We start from the raw sequence: 25,807 nt of genomic DNA on the forward strand, positions 1-25,807 counted from the left end.
CAGAGTTGCTAAAGCTTTGCCTCTCACAAGCCTTCCAGCTTGTGTCCCTTCAAGTGTTTTATTTCCTACAAATATTTCTAAAAACACTACAAGAATTTTTACTTAACTACAAAGAAGCTCTTCAGCTCCCCTAGACTGGCTCCCTGAGTGACTCTTCTTTACCTCTGACATTGTGTGTTGGCCCATCCCCCAGCAAAGGGTTAATTTCTGTCTGCATTGGAAGGTTTTCAAAGTTCTTAACTGTTTGTGAATATTTTTGACCTTTGTTTTATTCCTCTGTTCTATCTTTTACACCAAACTCAGTATTGCTCTAAATGTACCAGTGATGAGATGCCCAGTGTCCTAGCTATTTAAGTCCAATCTCTCACAAAGAGAGGTAAGGGCACAGCTACACGCCCCACATTAGGTACAACCTAAATAAACCAACATACAATGCTGGTGCGCAGTGATATATTCCGGGGGGGAACTAAGAACGTGTTCTCTTAAATACTTGGCAGTCTAGAAGGTCAACCACTAAAGACCTAGGTGCTCAGTGGTAACCATCTGTCATATTTGGAATATTCAACCAAATACTGGATTTACTCAAGATCATAGAAAAAAATACACAATTTATTTTTGAACTTGACTTAAAATTCGGAAACATACACAATAAATGAGGATGTACACAAGATATGTTCTGTGGAAATTCTAACAAAAATAATAATAGTGACAGGCAATATAGATTACAACAGGAAAAAATGAAAACACAACTAATGAGCTTTCTGTCTTGACGATATGATTGGTCTGGCCTGTTGGTTATTCTACAATGAATGTAGTTATTTGCCCAACATCTATATTTAAAAACTCAATAGTTAATTCACAACTAATACTCCATTCCCATTCAACCCAACATGTTTCATTCCTCATACATCAAACTCATAAAAAAAATCAAGGGAAATTCATCAGGGGAAACTATTTTGCCTGTATATGAAATCCACAATCTTATTCATATGCAGAAGGCCTATGCTGGTCTTCGGTAGTGATCCAAATAAAGGGTCAACAATTAGATTGTCCACGCTCTGGTCTATAAATTGCCACTGCAGTGGAGATAGTTGCTCAGTTGGTTCAAGAGAAAGCGTGTTCCCACCTGAATGAAAATGGGGCAAAGATTACAAAATGTCTTAAGCCCAACGGGCAGTTAAATCAGCCCATCTGGTGTGGGTCTTTAATAACTACATCCAGGGACAACAACTAAATTGCTAAAAACCCGTTGGCAAGAGTCTTTGTGCTGTATCATTTTACACGATTATTTTCATCTACTAAACCCTCCCCAAAGTCTATCAATTTAAGGTCACTGTTAGCTACGATAGTGAGCCCTCTTGCACTCTGCATCCAAATGAAGGATTACCAAAAACTATTGTCCCTCCACATTCATTCAAACAATGCCCGGGATGTGCCTAAGGGCATTCACAATAGGAAGATGTTCCTTCCGGTCACTGAATAAAACTCAGTAAATTGCTAGGATAGATCTCTACACTCGCCGGCGAATACTTGTATTCATCGGGCCATGGTGTAACGGGAAGTCTGAACGTTTATGTGCAGTCGTCTGTTAATCACAGGGTAACCATTGATGAAGTCTAATCTCTATCGTATTAATCGAAGAGCTAGTGCTACAATGGATGTCAAGAAAAATAATGAAGAGAAAAAGAAAAGAGGCGACAATCAACAACCCATTAATTGAAGCTCTTAGGTCTACATGTGCCCTATAATTAGTGCATAGTCCAGGGAGATAGAAACGGACTGCATGTACCTTTTTGTAAGCCTTGTGTACCCTCGGGAGGGGATAATTAGTTATAAACACTGGGACTCGTCAGCCATCAGGCTGTGGATATAGTTGGTCCACACTGTGAAGTGAAAAAATAGAGGCAGAGAAGCTATGAACAATAGAATCAGCCTATTTGTCATGTGTACACGTACCAAAACGGATAATCATTTTACAGAAAACGGTCTGTTCATTCACCTGTGACTTTTTCGAAGCCACGGGGCCATTAACTAAGAATATACGTCCATCCAGTCCTATAGGCCTGGAGATTGCCTCTCTACACGTGTCCTTTGCCACTCCGTATCGGTTACATCAAGCGAGTGTGAGCCCTGCAGATAATTAACAAACAAGCGTGAACTGGGAGAAAGCGCTGCGCCGTCTGCCAGAGTATTCCTAATTAGGCGTTTAGAGGTACTGGACATAAACGTGCCTGTGTTGAGCCGACTGAAAAGTGCATACTGCGGCAGACTCTGCACTTACCGTAGGATTAATTCTTCCTCAGCATAGGTCAGTTGCCATTGTTAAATCCTGCAGCGCATTGCGTTTTGAACGAAGGTTTCAGACCCGTCTTCTTCTCGTGTCCCACGCGTGCACTGCAATCAATCTCCGCTGTGCCCTTTAAAGCTGGTTGCTTTGGGTGTGCTGATTGCTTCTTAAGTGACTGATGGGTGGATCAAATGCGCGTTAGTTTTGTGGTGTATTGTGGTTGTTATAGTCCCTGCTCATTACCAGACCGTTAAGTCCAGACTTGCTAGTCTTTGAAGCGGATGGACAAAAAACTGCATGCCTACTAATTAATTTGATATAATGCTGAAGGTATATGCAGCGTTTACTTAATTGGCAACTCCTATTGCCCAAAGGCTGCTACTACTGTGTCCGATTTACACGTGATGAAAGTCTAGATCTATTCACTCAATAATAGTTCATCGCCATGGATTACTTAGCCACAGGGTGACTCAGCTCAGTTATGGCTGGTATGTCTAAAACCATTTGTTTGTGATGTTAATCTAAACAACGATGTATGACTGCGTAGAGTATTGTTAATGATGCACAGTGAGGTTGCAGCAGTTACATCAGTACGTCGCATTTAAATGGAATATTATATGCAATGGAAAAATCGGATTGCGGCACGATCAAAGGTGCTCCCTCCTGCAGGTAGAAGAGCACCTCTACCTGAAGTTTCGAAAAACATTTGATCATGTTCCTATGGCGTTTTGCCAAATGAAATCTAGGTGCCTGAACTCATGATCTGTACTGTTGGTTACAACCAGAGAGAATATTTTTCGGATGGATCAGACTGTCAATTCGAGCTTTTCATCCAGCCCTTTGATCGATGTTTTGGCCAGGTATATTAACCTTTGCTCTCTGCTCAATAAGGTTTTCTTATCCTTGTTACTGTCAGTTGTGGGGTTCAGTTTCCAAATTACTGCCCACCGTAGCTCTTCAACTGTATGCAAATGTTCCACCCAGTGATCCACCATTGGTAGATCTATTCCGGATGCAACTTTTGTGCTCGCCAATCCGGATTTACATTTTCCTTTCAATTTTGCCTAGCTATTTAAGTCACCTGAGGGTGTAGGAAGTGTCTGTGTGCCATCCCCAATGGGTGTCCTCTGATTTAGAGAAACGATGAGTGGGTTTTGAAGTGTGTTTTAATTGTGACATATATTGCTCCTTTCTGAAGAAGGCTTATACAACAGACTATGAAATAAATTAATAATTGCTTTATCAAGAAACCTTGAGTAGAAGTGTTTTTCGAAATAACTGCTATTGTGAAACTCTGTGTCACAACATTACTGCTCACATTGACCCCTCTTGAGATGAGCCTGGCTGCTCAGCCACACTACCAACCGGTGTAGTTCAGACTTGTACCATTTGGTCCCTATTCCCAGGAGGTCAAGGTTATTGTACTGCACCCAAAGGGTACTGCGTACAATCTTGCCTAACAGGTGTCAACATAAGTCATGTTTAGAATGGCATTTGTTTTGGGCTTTTGGAATTTATGGAAAGTAATAGTATTGGGTACGATTTTTATATTCATGATAAATCTTCGTGACCTGTGTCAACCCCAGAAAACTTTTCTTGGACTTGGTGATAATTTTTCCCTTGCCCCTAGGTGAGTGGGAATCTCCCCCCCCCCACCTTCACTACTCCCCCGCCCCACATAGCCTTTTACTCTTTTTATGGGTGACCTTCTTATGTTTCTCCGTAGTGTGTGATTGGAGTTGGTTTCCTATAACCTTTGGGCTGACTGTAATGTACTACGGCAGCACAAAGCATTTAAATGCAGTGGTGATGGGTTGCCTTTGGGCTTCCCTTTAAATTCTCTTTAATGTACTTGGATGAACTACTGTCCCCAAGCGGTAAAGTGGGATTTACATCCCCTTTACATTTTATATAGTGAGCCAGCACAACCACCCTATGGGGGGGTGTTAGAGAGATACACGGTATCCCCTTTCTCACTTACCTGGTAAAATTTTTGTCAGTTACAAGTTAACCTGAATGACTGGAGGCAGTAAAACTACTTTTAAGACTGTTATTATTACTTGCAGGCTGTTAAATCGCCCGCAGTAATGCACAGGAGTTCCACCATTCTGCTAGAATGGTGGGCACTTTCTTTTTTTGCCATTTCTCGTTTGCATGTTGTTTCTTGGGTCTTCTTCTGCCATCCTAGGCATGAATCCTTTGTATTCCTCGCTGAGGCTCCAGAGTGTCTGTGAAGGCAGGAAGTGGGGGGGGGGGGCGGCGGAGTCCAAAACCTTGTAGCCATTTGTCTTTCACCTTGCCTGAAAGGAAACCGTTCCTACTGGGGAGCTGACTGTCCTGATTGGACAGCTAGACTTCCCCTTTCTGTAAACTGCAGAGAATTTGCCGAATTTGTGCTGTAGTTTCTGATAAATCCTCTGATACTGGAAGCTGCTGACAAGTCTGGAACCAAATCTGAAGGGGAAGATGAAGAAAAGACTGTTGTAATATTTCCCAGCGACCAAAGAGCCTGTTGTGTAACTTTAGCCTGGTGTAACCCTTCCTTCTAATCCACCTGGGAGTCGAAAGCGACGACTTCTATCCAGAGGTTTTTACTATCCACTAGTCTCAAGAAGACCTGCAAAACGAGCCATCCCTCGACATGCTGTGACCTTACTGGACTGCAAACCGCCAATATGCAGGGACCTCAAGCCAGTGTACGGTGCATGGTCTTCTGAAGTCTGATTCCTGCTGAAACTTTGGTATACTCCTGCTGGTCCTCCAGAGACACGTTTCGGATCCCTGAAGTCCCCTCACAAGAGTCCAGGTCAGAGAGTGAAGAGAATCCGACTAGAGATATTCGTTCTTCATCTGGTTCCTGAAAAAGGGTGCCAAATCTAGAGCCTAGAGAAGCTGAGAAGAATCCTTTGCTGGAAGCCTTCCCCATTGATACTACCGCCAGTTTCCCTTCAATGTACATTTCTTCAATCTCCAGACCAAGAACTCAAGGGCCGTGTCCTGTGCTGCTGCAATATGAAAGCATCAACCCGGAAGCTCTTCTATTCTTCAGAGGTACTGTGTTTACTTAAATCTAAAAGTAACTAACCTGGTCATATTCCCCAAGAATAGCATATTGTCTTTCTGAATGTATACCTTGGGTTTGACCCGCCTTGAACTGCTGAATGCTTTTCTTAATATGGTTGTACTTTGATGTGTATACTGTAAGTATTGTGTTGGTTTTTATAAATGTGTTTATTATTACTTATGTGAATAGTTCTTCCCCCAAGATTTATCTTGGCCTACTGTATATAAAATATACCATTATTTTTACCATACTTGGTGTATCTGTGATTCGTTGTACCATATGTATGCTACAATTTCTTTGTACTGACCTTCCCTCCTAAGTAAGATAAGCCTGGTTGCTCCGTCCATGGTACCCACAGTCTCAGGTGGTACAGACTTGGTGAAGTTTTTGTACTGCCTCCGTTATTGGACTTTAGCAAAATGGTCCTAAAATAGAGAATGCATTATTTGATTTTCCTTTCTAATCTATTATATTGGAGTCTTGTTTAAAATGAATCCAAAGGAATCATTGATTTTTTTTGCAAAAGAAATGACTGATTTGAACGTGCGTTGGCCTATTCTGATTTGATTTCAATTTTATATTTGAAGATCTTTTGTTTTAGTCGATTTTCTTTTTTGCCTGCACATTAAACTATATTTAACAACTTTTGAAATGGATTTTACTCTTTTATTCAAGATACATAAACTCAACCACATCTGTAAGGCCACTCCATTTAATTCCCTGGGCCGCACATTTTTTAAATGTTCCTTAGCTACTTAGGATTGTGAGACTGCACCAGACACTTCTTAGGCATGTCCCAAATATTGTTTTGAGATGCATTCGGGTCAGTGCTCCAGATAACATTTGGAGGTGCAAGTATTTTTACACCTTATTTAAAAGTTGGGAGTAATAATGGAAGTCCAATTTTAGAAACGGGTAAAATTATGTATGGAAAACAAGAATAATTTTGTAATTTCTTTGCATCTAGTTATTCGTGTGCATTACAAGATCCATGTTTACTTCATCTGATCAGGCACTAATAATTTCCTCCTGTGGTACTGCATGCACTACTAGTCCAAACACATCCATATAGCTGTGTGGTTGAAAGAAGGGGGATTCTATGTGTCTGTTTCCTATTTTTTTTGTTGGTAGTATTTTTACTCGCTATTATTTTTTGGGAGAGTATTTGCCCTTTTTTAGGGAGTAAAAGTGGCCGATAACACCCCTTTAGGCTCCTCTTTCCATTTCTTGTCCCGTTTAATGAACTTTAAGAATAAGCAAAACTAGTACTAACCACATAAATGATCATTAGTCCCTAATGTAAAATGTGAATGCTTTTAAAACATTACTGATCTTGGAAATTCTGCATAAAGCAGAAGCAGAGGATGGCAGTGGATTATCAGAGTTTGAGACTGGTAGATCTATTGTTGTAGTGTGGGAGTGAGCCACAGATTGTCACATGACTTAGGAAACCAGGAATTGGAGGTCGCTTGTTTTTCTTTCTGCTGCATCATAGACAAAACTGTAGCATAATAGAAAGGCTTTGTGTCATGATGCAATATCCATTCAAGTGTCAAACAAGCATTGATGGCTTTCGAAAAAAATACTCGTAGAATGCCTGATGGCTTGGTCCGTAGATATTGCAGCCTTTTGTTGCTCTCTAGAAGGGATTTGAAAGGGCATTTAGTGTTTCCATAAGGAATTAATTACTCCCAGAATAATAATTCATGCAATATGCTTTGAGTATCGCATGCTTTATTGGGGACTTATGAAAGAAGACTTATATTTGATATTCAACATCTTAACTGAATTTTGTCATACACAGTTTGATATAACCTTTTAAAACCCTGTACAAAGACTCTGAATTCTGTCATTATAGGTCAATAGCTTTCTTTGATCAAATTGTTAAATCAGTGATAGTTTTGGTGTTACTATTTTTCCATACATGTTGATTATTTAAAAACATATTTCTCCCATTTCTAGAGTTCATAGAAGGTGTATCTCAATTCAGTGTCAAAGGAGACAAGGAGCAGAAATTGAGGTGTAAGTATGTCTTATTCACAAAATGCATGTTTGAAGCAAATGTAAAAAAGGTGTTGTGATTTGTATTTGTTGTGTACAGCAAGCCCTCCACTGCCTTGCAGTCTTAACCAAATTGCTGTTCAAATTGCAGTTTGATTAACGTTCATTAACCTACATGCTATCTTTACATCCATTCATATGTGGTTGGAGATATCCTTAATGCAATGTGAAAGTTGATTTGTTGCAGGTTTAGTGTTCAGAGATTTTCATACGTTAGTGGTGGTGGCCATCTAGCCATCACATACAATGTCATTTCTTACTAGCAGTGGCAGATATAACTATGTAGTTTTCATCAGGATATTAATCACTATTTAATTTTTTTTCACTGGAAGTTATTGTGGATGCATTTTTATTTAATGATTTCTATGTCCCTAGAAATGTGCTGATAGTAAAACTCCTTCAGTTTTGCATTGTCTAGCATCAAAGGGTCCTGTAAACTGTCATTCAAGGACATGTCTGACATTAGTATCCTTTGCTTTAAAACGTGTATTGATGTTCTAGTAGATTCCTTTCTCCCACAGGTGCCTCATCTTCGATTATTCTCTCTACAGTGCCAACTTACTTTGGAAACCTTTTCACCCACTAAGGGTGCACTGCTGATCCTCATCTGCTTAGCCCAGCACCGTTGCCTGCCCAGACGCCGGACGGGGACTCTGGGCGAGTATATATGGAGCTCCTGCACTCTGTACTTCTCTGGAATGCCACTTACCTTTGCAAATCCTTTACTGCATCATACCGAACCTCTGACCTTCAAGCTGTGCTCGGACTGCGGAAAGCAAACATCAATGTTGGATCCCCAAAAGGTGTGCCTTTGCTGCATCAAGAAGGACCACAATGTGGAGGATTATGACTTCTGTCTAATGATGGATTCAAAAGCTTCAGTGAGTGGCCAAAAAGCTCTTTACCTATTACAACAAGGGTGGTAAGAGAACCACTTCAAAGTGCCTGGATTCGAAGGTCAAGAAGAACATGCTGTAAGAACCAGTGAAGGAACATCCTTTGATTTTTCTTCTTCTGAACCAGAGAAAGTGTTCCTGTTCTCCTAGTGACTCTGCCAGGCACCATTCTTCTACCTCTGGGAAGTTGAGTCATTGCTCCCACTCCAGGGACACCTTCGAGGAATCCCCACCCATCATGCAGCTACTGTTCTCAACCAAAAGCTCTACTCAGGAGTGAGAACTTAAGCAGATTGTTGACATCTTGTCCAAGGAAATCTCAGCCCCCACCCCCTCAGCAGAGGTTCCTTTTTGGACTGAAACCCCATGTCTGCTGGTTTGCTTCTGGCTCCAGCATGAGACAGAGCTTCACCCCAGTGCCGTGCGACTCTGCCTTCAGATGATGATGCCACAGCCTCAACTCCTCTCTCTGGAATACACCCACCTTTCTTGGGGGAAAGTTCCTCTCTAAAGTTGTCAAAAATCTGCATTGAGGAAGGGGATGCCTTCCACATTACTCCTGTTAGGCCAGTGATTTATTGAGGAATGTTATGCTGAGGGTGAGAATCTGATGGCAGTCCATGAAGAGCCTGTATGGGGTAAATTTACGAAAGACATTAATAAGGAACTGACTCCACTCTACGACCAACGATAACTGGTCTCAAATGCAGTCTGGTCTAATATAGCCATGCTAAACATGATGAATGAAACATTCTTTTCTTGAGGGCTTTGTTAGGGGGTTTCATTGTAAGAAGAACGTGGTATTTGACCTCCACTCTCCTGTCGGAGTACAAATGGCAATACCATACACGAGATTGTTTGAGACTGTAACAAAATCCCCTATTCTTGGGCTTGGGTCTCTGGATGACAAAATGAGCCATAGCATTTGACCTCCCAATTCACCATCCGCCTTAGTAAATTGCATGGCTAGCATAAATTCACAGGTCATGTATTTGGAGGTACCTTTTGGCTTTGGTTAGAGGGGGAGATACTAATATTAAGGTTGAACCTCCTGGAAAGGAGTTTCCAGAGGTCCCCCTTTCTCCTCATTCCTGAACTATGTGCATAAGGGGGGGGGGGGAGAACAGGGCTGAAAAGATCAAGAACCAACCGGCGACCAAATCTAAAGCTGGAAATGCATCTAAAAAACACATTAATCCATTGTTTGCAAAACACATTGTCATTGATCTCAGTGACCTAAGTAACAGTGAAGTTTCTGAACAGGTCTGTACCCATGTGTCACAATCATCTGCGAGGTAAAAAAAAGTAATCACTCTGAACAATTAAGTACAGTGGTTTCAGCGTGTGGGGGGGGATTGATTAGAGTGCCAGCCCGAAGCCTGTTGACCCTCATGATTTTGGCTGGCCAATTGAGTGTGCACTTTCTACACAAAACAATAACTTTAAGGTTGCCTCTTCCACACGGTCACACAAGATCTGGTTATAGGCCACCAGACGAAAATTACTTCAATCTGGTCTTTAAGTTTCAAAGAACCTTGCTCAATTCCTCTGTCCCCTGATGTTGGAGCCACTCGGATATCAACAATGGTCTCTATTGATCAAGCCCGAGGCATGGCGACACTCAGTTGTCGAAATTATTTCTCCTGATATGACTGGCGAAACCATTGGGGCCATCCTGAACAAATTTAGGATTCGGTTCTTCACATTTGGGGACCAATTTACAGTCTGCACCCGTTGACATTACTTCTAAGATCATTGGGTGGGAGACCAAAACTCAAACATGGGTTCATAAGGCTGAACGGAATAAAGGTTCTTCATATAAACGCCTTAATTCCTCCTTTGGGATCACTTCACTCGGGTGACAGAGTTCATTTCTCTTCCATTGGCCAATAATATTCACGTGGTCTCTCATTTACACCCTGATATCATAGAAAACATGATCTGGGCACAGAGAGGGATTCTTGTTTGTCTGGGATATGAATTTACTGAACTCAAATCTACTGAAGCAGCAAAATTGTACCTAGTATCTGGGATGCTTGACTTGTCTGTACCTACTGACAATGACCATGAGCATTTGTACACTACCCTCATTACCTGATGCACACCTCATGTTTAAATTCAAGGATTGGTCATGGGTGGAGTCTGTGATCAAAATCTTGGCGTCCCTAACCCAAGGACTTAACCCTAATATTGCTAGTATTAAGATTTTGACATGGAATTACCCATTTTTGGCACATGTAGAATGAAACTCGTTTCTTACATACTAATATTTTGTTTATCCAGGAGACCAAGATCATGGACAACATTGAATTCAATGGTTTTGTGACATGCTCCCATCCAGCATCTAGATAGATTAACGGTCGACCAAGTGGTGGCCAGATTATTGCTATAGCCAACAACTTTAAATGTACTAGCAATTTGTGGGTTGCATGTGAGGGGATTTTAGACGTACGTATTACTTTCGCTTATTCAATGGGGGATTATCTACAACTTGACATATATTGGAATCCGGCCAAACATTTGATTGAGACTTTTCTCTTTGCTACAGTCATTTGAAACATGGCTATTGGAGGGCACCAGCATACTATGCTGTTGGTGGCGTCTTCTATGCTAATTGTGCCTCTGGTTGGGTTTATAATCATCTTCGCTGTATCCCGAAAACCTCTAACAATCTCAAATGGGGTCTCACCTTGGATTCCTTTCTTTCTGATTGGAATCGTCAATTATTAGACACTGACTCCTCTACAGGTGTTGATTTTTATACCTGGCACAAGGGCAACTGCGTCTCCTGGATAGACTACTTCTGGATTGTTGCGTCCACCTTGAAACCTTTGTGTAGAAAAATGATCTTGTTTGAGCCTTTAGTGTGAGATCATTTAATGATCTACTTCAACTTGATAATAAAAATGGATGCACACAATCTGTCCTATGTTGATTGCAGTAACGCCTGACAGGATGGGTCAAGCTGGTGGTTGGAATGGGGGACTGTAAAATAGATTGATCAAGCTTCTCTTCCAAGATGACGAGGGGCACCAGAATGGGGTGGATTCAGAGGATGGTCTTTATCTCAAATGCCTGGTAAACCCTTGGACCCTTGTATTATTGAAGGTGTCCTTTGAAGACGAAATTAAGTCAAAGAAAAATGTATCCTCACTTTTTTAACCCCTAGTATCAAGGCTTCTAAGGAAGGGGCAAGTAAGGAAAGACATAAGGTTGTTAAGGGGAAGGGATCTTCCACTTAATGAATACCTAACTCAGAGGAAGCGTGCCCGTCGGCGCCACCAAAACTTTAAGCCACAAAAATGTAAGTCGAATTCAAGACCATTTTGGACACTTATTAATAACAAAACTGTGGATAAAGCGCCTTGTCCTGCCAATGTCATACAGGAATCTACCTGGGTGTCTTTCTTTTCACAGAAATGTAGTATTCCCGTGAAATTTCAGAACTATGGGGAACCTTTTGGCGGACGTGTCATCTATGTCCTTTGTTCGTGGAAGGTGGGTGACATTTAATGGGCCATAAACCAGCCCAAACCATTCAAGGCCCCGGGTCCTGATTGTCTCCCACCTTTCCTTTTGAAAAGGGACCCCCTTGCATGGGCTCACTTCCTCAATCCTAACTTTGATCACATGTCTACAACACATATGTTACCGGATTCTTGGTCACACTCCACTATTATTCCAATTCATAAAAAGGGGGATCTGAATGACCCAAGCAACTATAGGTCAATTTCCCTGATGGATTCAATAAGCAAGATATTTTCTTCCTTGTAACTGAGACCTCACCACCTTTCTACTTCACTATAACATCTGATCACCCTTGCAGGTGGGATTTGTGACAAAATATGGTAGGTACTCAATGCAACTATACTTATGAAGTCAAGCACAACCAAGGAGGCAACATATGTATGGCATCGCTAGACTTGACATCAGTATTTGATCGTGTTGTACGAGAACATCTATGGAACAAACTGCTTAAATATAAAATACCACCTACGTTGATACAGCTCATCTCTTACATCACAAATCCATGCTGAGAGTTTGTTTCAATCCAGAAGGTGCGGTTTCTCGGCCGACTTAGACAAGGGTACATCTTGGTGCCAACCCTCTTTAACGCCTATCTAGGCAAGATAGTGCATCTGCAGCGGATAAGTGACATGGTGCCGGTAAAATTGGGGCACTTCAAAATCTACTGGTTAGCATTTGCGGACAACATCCTATTTGATAGGACTCTGCAAGGCCTCCCAATAAAATGGATATTATTCTACAAATACTGCTTAAGGAACAACTTGATGGTTAATGTTGCAAATTCAAAGGTGGTAATCTTCTCAAAAAACCCAAAACCATCTGGTGGTCTTTGGGGACTGAGTTTTGAGCTGGTTTCATCTATTCGTAGATATAATCTTACAAACATGTAATCTATAAATCATGTGGAGACTAGAATTTAAAAAAAGACTAGCTTCCATGTTAGCCTATATGAAACAGATAAATGGAAACCCTTTGTAGATTTTCCATCCTAAATTTTTACCTGGCCAAGATTGAGCCAGCGTTCTTATATGGATTAGACATGGCATCAGTGAATTTAGGCCTATACATTGACTCCCTACAGGGTGTAATTTGGAAGTCTGTACTGGGCATTTCGAATGGATTGTGTCCTCCAACATATTCCTCATCTGACATGTAACGTCCACAGCTGTGCTGCTTTGGAAACTTTTTCCGCAGAGGGTGCCCTGCGTCGATGGTGTCGGGTGAGTGTCCCTCGAAGGTCACTGTCAAGGGTGATGTCATCGGATGTTAAAGTAGCACGCTAAAGTAGCCCGTAGCCTCAGTTCTGTTTTTTCCGCAAACATGTTTGCTTCGTAAAACTCAGCGCGCTTTGTGGTTACTGTTAAGTTACCGTACTATGTCTTCAACCCAAACGACCATGCGGCCGGCTTCAAGAAATGTCAGGACTGCAGCTCAAAGAAGTCTATTACAGATCTGCATAGAATTTGTCTGTGGTGCCTGGGCGAGGACAGCGCTACTGACGACTGCTCTAAGTGCCAGTCATTGACTGCCAATACCTTGCAGGAACGTAAGGGGAAATTGAAGGTAGGAAGGGTGTCCCAACCCCATAAATCCAAGCCGGCTGATGTTTCGAGCAACGAGTCGAGAGGTGACTCTCCTCGTCAGAAGTCCAAGCGTGCCAGGTCCCGCAGCGGTTCACGCCACTCGTCCTCTTCGTAGCAGAGCTCCAGGAAGTGACGTCACCGTTCACCTTCCTCTTCGGACAACGCCTGCTCGAAAAAGGTGACCTGCCCCAGCAAATCCTCGACGCCGGAGGAGTGGGATGCTTTCCGGGTGCAGGTGTTGCAGATATTTAAATCCCAAGTCACAGTTCCGTCCGTGCCGTCTGACGAAGCCGGCAGGGAACGGTCTCGGCTGGATACTTGCACTGCTTCGGGCCCGGGTGGACGCGTGACGACCATCGGGAGCCTTCGATGCCCGTTCGGACAAGGCATTGGGTGTTCACCGGAGACGTTCCAGGTCGCGGTCTTTGTCTCTGGCCCTTGAAGGGGTTGACGACATCGGCGCCATGCCCATCGGGTCTTTGCCCCTGGTCAGGCCCTCGAAGCTGTCTGCGCCATTGTTGATGTCGACACCATCGCAAACAATCGACACCGTTGATGCCATCTGGGCCGAGTTTACCATCTGAGGTCCCTGCAACTATGGACCCTCCGAGGAAGGCTACTTCTAAGTCTGTGAAGACAGTTCCAGAGTAGAGGTGTACTCCTCTCCCACGGAAGGACTTTAAGTTTCTCCAGGGCATTTGAGGACAAAGAAAAGTCAGAGGAGGATGTTGGGCCTTTTGATCTTCCATATGGAACTCCTGGTGTTCTGAAGTATCTAATTTCTGCTGTCCCAAAACATGTGGATGTGGGCTCTCAAACAAAAGATGTTCCTGTTGTCCGAACACGTTCCAGGGGAACTCAATCTTCTAGCGGACATGCTCAGCAGAGATTTCCCACTGCCCTTAGAATACGAATGGCGTCTACACAAAGACATTGTCTTCAACATCTTTGCAGAATGGGGCTTCCCTGAGATCGACCTGTTTGCAACTCAGGAGAACGCCCAATGCCAAGACTACGCCTCCAGGTATCCCCTGAACCGCTCCAAGGGGAACAGACTCTGGATATCATGGTCAGGGAAATTTGTCTATGCACCCCCCCCCTGCCTCCCCTACTCAACAAGATAGTGGCCCTGCCAACCCTGGTTCGCTCATCTAATGGAAATGTCCCTCTCCCCCCTGTGAGACTACCCTGCCCGTACAACATGTCTCAGGAAGTGGGGGGGCGGGGGGAACCCTACACCCATGCCCACAAACTCTGAATTTAGCGGCCCGGCTCATGAGGTCATAGAGTTTGGAAACCTTCAACTCCCTCAGAGATGCATGAAAACCTAACACTCATTATTGCCATTCTAGTAAGTGGAAACGCTTTGTCCTCTGGTGTAAGACCAAGAGTGTCAATTCCATTGACTTCTCGCCTACCCACATTTTGTTGTGCCGAGGTAATTTGTTAGACTGAGGATTGGTTTTTAATTCCCTAAAGGTTCATCTAGCTGCTCTATCAGCCTACACTGTCACAAAAGAATGTGCTGTGGTGGAAAATACCTGTTATTAAGGCTTTTATGGAAGAGGTTAAGAGAATTCATCGCCCCCATTTCCAACCCAGCTTCCAGATGGGATCTAAATGTGGTTTTGATCAGATCCTCGTGGGGTCTCCCTTTGAACCAATGCATAAAGGAAGTCTAAAAGACCTTACTTATAAGACGCCCTTTCTAGTGGCTATCACTTCTATTAGAAGGGTTAGTGAACTACAGGCCCTTTCAGTTCTAGACCCTTTTGTTAGAGTCCACGGCGATAAGGTGGTTCTGCGCACTCAGTATTTAGTTTGTCGCTGCTGGTAGAGAAAGGGATCCTGTCTCTAAATTGGCTATCTCAAGGTGTATTGTCAATTGTATCACACTGTTATACACTTGCTAAGAGAGAACTGCCCTTCAAGCCTAGAGCACACTCTACTCGGGGGGGGGGGGGAGGGGGGGGCTCTGGGGCTTCCATAGCATATATAGCAAATGTTCCCCTTGAGTGCATTTGCAAAGCGGCAACCTGGAGTTCTGTACACCCCTTTACAAAACACTATTGCCTAGACACTCATTCTAGGTCTGGGACAAGCATTATTAAGACATCGTTTGACTACTGTTCCTTCTCACAACCCAACTCCAGGTACTGCTCGCTAGTCTATGCACAGCATGTGATTCTAAGCAGATTAACAAGCATCAGAAGGCATGCATTACTCACCGTAATAGCATTTCTGATGATTGTATCTGTATCTGCTTAGATTCACATGCGCCCACACTGCCTCCCCGCTCGAGTGGAAGGAACATAGACGTCTTACTTTCTCTCTTTATGTACTCACTCACAATAGCCTTGGGCTCCCTCATGGCAGAAAAAATACAATGGAAGGGACCTCGGCGTGTGAGGGATTTTGGGTACACTACATGTCACGATAGGGATAGTGTTAGACACGCCTATGCCGATATCCTCTTTTGGTCTCCGAAAGACAAGATGCCATACTCTGCGTTTACCACTGGATGTCGGACCATATGCACAGCATGTGAATCTAAGCAGATACAATCATCAGAAATGCTATTACGGTGAGTAATGCTTGTCATCCCTCCTGATGGGGACGATAAGCGCCTGGATGGATGTGCACGCAAGATATTTTCTGCTGCGAGTATGGCTTTAAAGTCGGCCAACTCCACCTGTGCCTTAGCAAAGTTTTCGCACACTCTGTGGAATTTCATCTCTTTAGCGGCTGAGCATATTTTCGAAGGGGAAGAAAGGGGTGGCTTTCTAGCTATTGTGAAGGATGGCAAGGATGCCATGTGTGAATCCCTTCAGTCTGGGTTGGACACTGCAGATGGTGTCAGCAGGTCCATGGCCACGAGCACCATGATGCGCAGATTTGTGTGGTAGCGGAAGTCGGGGTTTGCACCAGATGTGCAGGCTTGTCTTTCAACATGCCCTCTGACGGGTTGCATCTGTTTGGCAGCAAGGCTAACTAGAGCCTGGAGAGGTTGCAGACCTTCAAAGCAGCTGCCAAATCTTTGGGTGCAGCTGTTCGACAACCTCTGCCTTTTCGTCCTAGGGGACAGCAATGGAGGGGTTCCTTTCGCTACTACCCCTCATTTAGAAGCTTGAGGGATGGCCAGTCAGAGGCACCAAAGTAAGTTTCCTCGGAGGTGCCAAGGCCGCTCAAGCAGCAGCCTCTTTACCACCAGGCGCTGCCGCATCCGCTTCAAAACCGCTCTGAGGCCTTGTCTCATTGCTCAACGGTAAGGGGCAGATTGTCTCAACATCTAGAAGAGTGGCGAGCCATTACTTCGGATGTGTGGGCTCTGGAAACAATTGCCCACCGCTACTGCCTTCCTTTTCTAAGACAGCCTCACGACAATCCACCGGCGAAGCAGTCTTTGAGGTTTCCGGATCCGCTCCTTGTGCAGGAGATTTTGACCCTGCTATATAAAGGCGCTATAGAACCAGTGCCTGTGGCGGAGAGGAACAAGGGTTGGTATTCCCTGTATGTTTTTACCAGAAGGACGGAGTACTGAGACCCATCTTGGAGTTCTTTTGGAGCTGAGCGCAATCAGGCTAGCACTGAAGGCTTTACTGCCGTCTGTACGGGGGAAGAATGTCCTGATAATGACAGACAACACCATGCTTTACCTCAACAAGAGAGGTGGTGGAGGGTCACTACCTCTGTGCAGGGAGGCAATGCAGCTCTGGTTCTGGGCATTCAAGAAGGAATCTCCCTTATAGCGGTTCATCTGGCCGGAGAGGAGAACATGGCGACGAACGCTCTGAGCAGGCAGAGCGCAGTCTCCCACGAGTGGGAACTAGTTCTGGAAGTCCTTCAAGAGCTCTTCGCCCTTTGGGGAACCCGGCAGGTGTACCTGTTTGTGACCGGTGCCAATCAGAAGTGCAAAAGGTACTGCTTGTGGTAATTTCCTCCGAGAGCTCTAGGAGATGTTTGTCGTGGATTAGTTATTCCCACTTCTGTATGCGTTTCCTCCACGCCCAGTCATTCCTCAAGTTCTCAGGAGGTTACGAGGGTTCTGGACCCGCATGATCCTCATTGCACCGGATTGGACCAGGAGAGCGTGGTACTCGGACCTTCTAGACATGTCCATCTGTCCTCCAGTACGTCTTCCCCAAAGAGAGTATCTTCTCTCGCGAGAGGAAGGTCGGGTTCTCCATCCATAGGTCCAGACTCTCAACCTTCACGCATGGTTTCCGAGCGGTTGAGATGTAAGGATTGGGACCTCCCGGATGACGTGATGGAGGTGTGCCAGGCGGCCAGCAACAAAGTCCCTGTACCGTTGCCGTAAGTTTAGCGACAGGTGCTGACGAAAGAATGTTGATTTTTTTCAGTGCTCAATTCCAGAGGTTCTTTCCTTCTTACTTTCTTTGGCCCACAGGGGTCTTCAGGTGGGAACCATTAAAGGTTACTTGCAGCGCTTTCTATCTTTAGGCGCTCGTCCGAGGAATGCTCCTATTTTAAGATTCCACTGATCACTCAGTTTCTGAAAGGGCTCACAAATGTGTTCCCGCCGTCGCCTTTTCAGGTGCTGGTCTGGGACCTTAATTTGGTCTTAAAATTTCTGTTGGTTGCTCCGTTTGAACCTTTGCACTCTTGTCCGTTGAGATTGTTGACATTTAAGACTATTTTCTTGGTTGCAGTTACCTCTGCTCATAGGGTGAGCGAATTGCAGGCACTTTCTTCTAAGCCACCCTTTACTTCGTTCCACAAGTACAGGGTTGTATTGAGAGTATTATGTCCGTCCGTCCTTCCTACCTAAGGTAGTGTCCGAATTTCATTTAAGGCAGAAGGTGGCGCTCCCCGCCTTCTATCCTCCTCCGCATCCTAGTAATGGAGAGGAGACCCCATAGGTTGCATCCTAGGAGGGCATTGAGCTTTTATCTTTACAGAATATCCAAGGTCAGAGTGGACGACCAGCTTTTTGTGGGATATACTGGAGACAGATTAGGCCAGGCTGTTTCTTAGCAGACCTTGTCTAGGTCAATCATCCTCACTATTTCAGAATGCTACAGGTTGGCTGGCAAGAACCCTCCTGAGGGCTTGCAGGCTCATTCCACCAGGGGCATGGCTACATTGACAGCCCTGCAGAGGGATGTACCGGTAAAGAACATCTGTGATGCTGCAACGTGGTCTTCCATACACACGTTTGTTAAGCATTATTCCCTGGATACTTGCCATGCTCAGGATGTCGTCTTTGGTAAGGCAGTGCTTTAGTCTGCCATTTAATTGGGTATGTCTAAAATCTTCTCCCTCCTCCTCCACTTATGGATACTGCTTTGGGAGTCTCATTGATGAGGAATACGTTGGAGGACACAATCCATTCAAAGAACAAGTTCTTTGTACTGGATGTTCCTCCAACTTTGTTAGGGAGAATTCTCAGAAATGTGCCAATTCCCTCTACCTTAGAGACCCCCAGCAACTTTGCTGGATTTTGAGGACTGGATTTCTTTAACCTGGAGACGGTGAGACCCTTTTTTCCCACTCTCTCATGTATTTTAGTGTGATTTCTGTGCACTGTTTCTTTTGGTTGTGGAGTCTGACAAACTCCATGGGCATAATCTTTTACATTGTCACACAGCACCTTCAGTGCAGTGAAACAGGGAAGTCTTTCGGATTTCCCAAAAGTTTAAATACCTTCTCTTGGTGAAACTACTGTTTCAAAGAGCTGTAAAGTGAAATTGAGTTTACTTACCTTTTGTATCTTTCTAGACCCAACACACACTATCTTACAATAGGGTCCTGGAGGGGTTACTTAGCATCCCCTTTTGTCTAAATTATTATGTAACATTTGTATGATACCCTTTCCTCACTGAATGGCTGTTGGCAGTGGCTTACTTTTTACTACCATTATGGGATTTTACCGCGGGCGTGTTCGCAGCCATGTTAAAGCACCCATGGGTGGCCTTTTTATCAAAATGGCCTCCGTCTTCTTTTTTTGCCTTTTCTTTGTGGAAAGGTCCTTTCTGCAATTTATTCTGTGCGCCAAACCAGGTTTGGTCCCTTTGTTAATTTTGCCTTTGGCCGGATCCACGAGTGAAGCTGACCTCTGGCTCCGAGGTGTCTGCCGGGGGCAGGAAGAAAGAGAGGTGCCCGAAACTCCCTGTGCTTAGTTTCCTAGGAGACAGGTATGCACTCTTGAGTTGATTGGTCTGCTGGCTGTCCGGCAGGACAGCCACCCTGCTGGGTGCCTGACAGCTGGGCTGGGCTGGAATGAATGGGAGCAAGCTGCATAAAAGGCAAGGCTTTTTAGCTTGGAAGGCAGAATTGACCACTGGACGAAGGAATCTGAAGAAGAACTTCAACATGACGCCTGCTGCAACTCATGGACCGTTGATTAGCCTGGTGAAGCCCTGCTGCTGTGCTGAAACTCCAAATTCGTATCTAGAGAGAAGCCCCTGCAAGGATGCCTTCTCCCTTTTGAGTTGGTGGGACCAATCAACTCCAAAGTAAGCCACCTGGACATACTTTCTCAGCTGGTCTAGTTTCCACTACAGTCACTGCTGGAACCGGACAGCCAAGGAGAGGAACACCAGTTTGTGTGTTGATTTTAAGCTGGCCAAGAGCTCCAGGAAGATCTTCTGGACTCCCATGAAGTAGGTCTGACTGAGCCTGAGCCCCCTCAAGAGTGCGGGACCCCAGACCCAAGGAAAGCCCATCTCGACAGCCAGGAACTGCAGTATTGCTATTTGCGGTAGATGCGAGGAGCGGAAACACCGAAGTGCCACTTGTTTGAAGATTGCTGGTTACGAGCAGTGACCGTCCCATTGCAGTGCAGGAGTCCCCAGATGTCCTCCCTCTTGTCCGCACGACTGAGGCCCAGGAACAGGATCTGCAGAGCTGCACAGGAACAGAAGTCATCTGCTGCACTTTTTCTTCAACCTAAAGGTACTGTACAGTCTGAGAACATTTTGTGTAGCCACTTGTCCTCGTTGCAGACTTTCTTGGTTGCATTTGTAGAGTTGATATCAGCTTCTTTACCTCACAAGCCTGATCAGCTTGTGGCCCTACTTTGATTTCTTCTATTCTACCAAAACTTTTAAAACATTGTGAAAGGCTTTCTACTTAACTGCAAGAAGTGATTCGGTTCACCGTGACTTTTGCTAACTTTGCATTGGCTGGCCTGGCTCCCTGTATGACTATATTCCTAGGTCCTGTCCCCTTTCCTCCATACCTGTGGGACGGGACCGGAGCACTTTGTAAAAAGCATCCACATTTTTCCAAAAATGTGTCCTTCCTCTCTTTCCTGCGTGGGGCCCGGCACGCGGCCGTAACCCTGCCCACCTTGGCTCCCCCCCGCGCACTGCCCCTCAGTCCTTTTCTCCGCTCGATCGGGGCCGGACGCACTTGCATCCTCGGAAGATTTTCTTCCCTGTTTTCCTCTCTGGCTCTCGCTAGCGTTCGTCTTATAGTCTGTCTTTTAAATTAGACTTTCCGGACTGCTCTTCGTGTCATCGTCGCTTCGCGAGGGCGGATTCCCCATCCTCTTAGAGTTTTTGGGTCCGGAACACCGCTGGGACTCCTGTTTTTACTGTGACTCCCTTTCGGTCCGGGCTCTTCAACGTCGGTTGGAACGGTGGGAGGTGGTGTTCCGACGCGCTCCTCCATCTCATTTTCAACCGTTCATCGACGAGAAGAAGAAACGCCCGGTAAGTTCTTTAGTTTTCAGAGCACCCCGGCCGGGGGATACCTTCCCGGGTTCCTCTCGAGCCGGGAGGGGCGTTGATCGCTCTGTCACCGGGGTTCGCCCTGAGGTGCCTGTCGGACCTAATAATTCTACTGGAGTTTTCTCCAAGGGTCTCCGTAAGGGGCCTGTGTACACCGGAGTAACTTCCGAGGCCCCTCCTCTGGGGGCTGTGTGTAGACCCAGTACTGCTGAGTCACAGGGTACCGGAGCTTGCTCTGAAGCCTCTTTCGGCTTCCCTTAAAAGCAAGACCGGGGTGCGCCCCGAGGCCTTGGTTGGGCTTGTGTTTACCGAACGGATGTTCGAGGCCCGACTGGGCCTAAGCCTGAGGTCCCTCGTACAGAGGCTAAGGCTACCAGCAGTTCTGAGGGGCCGGGCAGGGCCCTGTCGGTGAAAGCGGTTTCTCACCATTCCCGATCTTGTGGTTATACCAGATCTGTTGAGGGGGCAAAGAAGCAAGGTTCTTCTTTTACAGGCAGTGCCGAGGTCCTTCCTTCGAAGGCTCAGTTGGCGGTTGGTATGTCGCAGAAACATTCCAGGCCTCATAGTACCGGCTCTGCCGAGGTTCCTTATGTTAAGGCTAAAATTAAGACCCCTGATCCATCGACGGGGACCCCCTGCCTCACCTCCTCACGTGCCGCAGTTCCCCTCAGATGAAGACAAAATGGCGGCCGTTCCCGCCACGACCACGGCGGCCATTTTGGGTACTACCCCCCTACAACTACGCCATCGGCCTCTGGTGTAGGGTTCGGTCCCTTGGGTGCACATAGGGTCACTTGTGCGTATCCTTACCGGCCCGTTTATGATTGGAACGCCCGGATGCCTCTTCCGCACAATGTTTCTTTGCCTGCAGGGGCGGCCCCTTTGATTTATGTGGATACGTCAGCGGAGGGCCCGGTGTGGCACCCTTCTCCGTTACGTCCCTGGAATTGCCCACCTCATGAGAGGCCTCCTCAGGTACCGAAGCAATCTCCTGAGGACGCTTTTTTCGGTAAATTTCAAGCGCTTATGCGCACCGACCCCATGAGGGAGTATTTCAAAGGGCTTTTTAAGGAAATGTGTCCACCAGCGCCTACGGCTCCACCCGTTCCTCTGGTGGTTCCGCCGACGCCTCCTTTGCCCGTGGTGCCTGCCCCTGCTCTTCCGCCTTTGCCACTGTTGTCCCCAGTGGACAAGGCAGTGCCTGACACGGTTCAGCAGGATCCTGACCTGTCAGATGACCCTCAAGGCGAGCAGGACAACGAGGACCTTCCCCGCTCTGTTAGAGCTTTTCATGACCGGGTTCTGGACATGATGAATTTCTTAGATGTCCCAGTTCCCGAGGCACCTGCTCCACAGGAGGGCATGCTTTCTGGGGCATTCACCCTGTCTCCTTTGTAGCGTACCGGCCTTTTCCTGCAGAAGGATGTTTTGGCTGAGGTCCGAAGAGTCTGGGAGAAGCCACACTCGGGACTTTTCGTCAATAAAAAGATTGACGCGAGGTACAGGCTGCAGTCTTCGGAGGAAATGGCCTTGTCGTCTTGTCCGCCTCCCTCCTCCACAGTGGTGGCTGCGGCCACGTTGCAGTCCAGACCTGCAGCATCCTCTTCCGCGACGGCTACTCAGTTCTTGGGAAAGGAGGACAAGCTCCTGGACTCCGTAGGGAGGAAAATCTTTGCCAATTCGGCTTTGCGGCTGAGGCAGGCCAATGCCGAATTGATTTTGGCGGGAGCTAACATGCGGATGTGAAAAGGTCTGTCGGAGTTTGAGGAGAATATTCCGGTCGAGAAGTTGGAAGAGGTGGCCTTTCCGATGCCAGGGTCTTGGCCAGGATCTCCTGGAGGCTGCGGCTCATCACGTAGACACCTCGGCTCGGGGCATGGTGCTCGGGGTTGATACCTCGAGGCAAGCGTCGTTGCATGCCACCAAGTTTTCGAAGGAAGTGCAAGACAAGGTTTTGCTCCTTCCATTCGATGTTAAGGAGCTTTTTCCATTCTTTACTGATGTAGAGATCACCAAAACCAAGGGTAGGACTCGGACGGCTAAATCATTGTCTGTTCTGGTTAAAGCTCCTTTCAAACCTCAGACCGTTATCGCAGAGCCGACCTTCTTCTGGTTTCAGGGGCTTCCTCGACCACAAATCACGCAGAGTGGACACTCCTGCGGGAAATAACTGCCGTAGACAACAGCGTATGCGGTATTTCTCCCGCTCCTCAGCCTCCTCATCAGGTTCAGGTGCCACCGATAAACCTGCCAAATGAGGTTTTTCCGTGCTCGCACGAGACCCCGGTGGGAGGACGCATTGCGTCTCATTTGGAGGTGTGGAAACCATCACAGAAGACAGATGGGTCTTGTCAGTCCCTCGGGCGGGCTTCCGCTTACCTTTACCCCCTACCCTGCCCCTCAACCCTCCTTTTCAGCTGTCGGGCTCACCCTCCCGCAAGGCCGAGGTTCAGAAACTTCTGCTCCTCAGAGCTGTGTAACCCGTTCCCCTTGGGGAGCGAGGGGAGGGCTTCTACTCCCGGCTGTTTACGGTGCCCAAACCCAACCAGGCTGGCCTGCGCACCATCCTAGACCTTTCCCAGTTCAATCTTTCCTTACCCCAAGAGCAATTCAAGATGATCACGCCCGGCCAGATTCGCTCCTCATTGCAGGCGGGCGATTGGCTCAGCGGGGTGGACCTTCAGGATGCGTACATGCATATCCTGATTTGGGCTCCACAGAGGAGATACCTCCGTTTCTCTTTGGGAGAGGAGCACTTCCAGTTTCGGGTGCTTCCTTTTGGCCTCAGTTCGGCGCCACGTGTATTCACGAAGATGTCGGACGATTGGCTTCTACGCAGCCCTTGTCCGCTGGCGGCAGCGGGCAACCTCCAGTCTCTCCTTCAGCTCCTGTTCCGTCTTGGGCTGTCGGTGAACTGGCGGAAATACTCCATGACGGTCTCTCAGGACCTGATTTTTCTGGGTTTTCGTTGGAACACGATCGACTGCAGAGTATGCCTGACCGGGGACAGAATGGCGGATCTGTTGGCCACGTGTCAGATGTTTGCGCAGTCGGAGAGCATGTCGTCCTGGTGGTTCCAGAGGCTTCTGGGCCTCATGGCCCCGTGTGTGTTGGTTCTTCCTCTTGCTCGTTTCAAAATGACTGACCCAGATGGCCCTTCGGAATTCATGGCGTCAGGCAGTGGACCCAGACTCCATGCGGATAATGATTCCGGATTCCATGAGAGTAGACCTGGACTGGTGGTCATCTCTCAGCAATCTGTCTGGGGGCGCAGGGTTTCAGGACCCGGTCCCTATGGTGACGATCACGACGGACTCCTCCCTCCTAGGGTGGGGTGCGACGTTGGATCTCCTTCAGGTCTCGGACCTCTGGTCGCCTCAGGACAAGCTCCTGCACATAAACCATTTGGAGCTTCTGGCTATTTTCTTGGCACTCAAGGCGTTCAGACCGGTCATTGTCAACAGAGTGGTCTGCATAAGAACGGACAATGTGGTGTCAATGTATTACATCAACAAGCAGGGGGGAACAAAGTCCCCACCCCCCTCCTGTCCATCCAGATTTGGGAGTGGGCCGTGCTTCATGGTGTCTGGGTGCTTGCAGTGCACATCCCGGGCCAGCTGAATGTCCCAGCAGATGCCCTCAGCCGGCGGACAGTGGTCAGGTACGAGTGGGAGTTGAAGGCAGAGGTCCTCTCAGGGATTTTCTCGCGCTGGAGCACACCTCAGGTGGACCTCTTCGTGACGGTGACGAACAAGAAGCTTCCTCTGTATGCCTCCAGAGGGGGGCTGGGAGCGTCCTCTCTGGGGGATGCTCTAGAGATTCCATGGCACAACATGAGGGCTTACGCCTTCCCGTCTCTGCCTCTAGTTCACCGGGCAATTTGGAAGTTGAAGAACTCGGTGAACTGTTCTCTTCTACTGATAGCCCCGTGGTGGCCGGGCAGGTTTTGGTTCTCAGAACTCCAACACCTGTCGGTTTATCCACCGATCAGGTTACCGGTAACTCCCGATCTTCTGCACCAGGGGGAGCAGCAGCTGTGGCACCCCTCCCCACAATCGCTCAGCTTGGCGGCTTGGTGCCTAAGTTCAGGTCTTTAGAGCATCTGAATTTGTCTGCGGATAACATGCGTATTATCCAAGCAGCCAGAAAACCTTCGACCAGATCTCAGTACAAGAGTAAATGGCTCAGGTTCTGTCATTGGTGTCTAGAGAAGAAATTGGATCCAGGGGGGGGGGGCCAAGGTTGACGCGGTGTTGTCCTTCGTGTCCTCCCTAGCAGAGTCAGGGGTGGGTTCATGTTCTGTCATGCAGGACTTACCTGTCAGCGGTCTCTGCTTATCTCTCTACGGATCAGTGTTCGTACTCTCTGGCTAACCCAGTGGTAAAGAGGCATTTTGCTGATTTAACACGCCTTTACCCTCCAGTTCGTAATCCGCACCCGCCATGGGACCTGAATGTTGTCCTGACGGCGCTGTGCCATAAACCCTTTGAGCCGATGGCTACTGTGGACCTCAAGTACTTGTCTTGGAAAGTGTCCTTTTTGGTCGCCGTCACATCGGCAAGGAGAGAGTGAGCTCCAGGCATTGTCGGTGGAGCATCCTTTCTTGGTTTTTCACAAGGACAAGGTAGTCCTTCGAACTAATCTGGCTTTTCTGCCGAAGGTGGTGATCGAATTCCATTTGAATCAATCGAGCT

At 46.6% G+C, this 25,807-nt stretch overlaps 1 protein-coding gene across 1 annotated transcript in view; it reads left to right on the forward strand.

The window, feature by feature from the left end:
• Positions 1–25,807, forward strand: part of PPP3R1 (protein phosphatase 3 regulatory subunit B, alpha) — a 575,346-nt gene that overhangs the window by 387,819 nt on the left and 161,720 nt on the right. The window contains exon 4 of the mRNA XM_069608143.1: positions 7,314–7,373. Coding sequence (XP_069464244.1) covers positions 7,314–7,373 — 60 coding nt within the window. The remainder of the gene's footprint in view (positions 1–7,313; positions 7,374–25,807) is intronic.

This window comes from Ambystoma mexicanum, chromosome 4q, assembly GCF_040938575.1.
Source record: "Ambystoma mexicanum isolate Mex_15411 chromosome 4q, UKY_AmexF1_1, whole genome shotgun sequence".
Lineage (NCBI taxonomy): Eukaryota > Metazoa > Chordata > Amphibia > Caudata > Ambystomatidae > Ambystoma > Ambystoma mexicanum.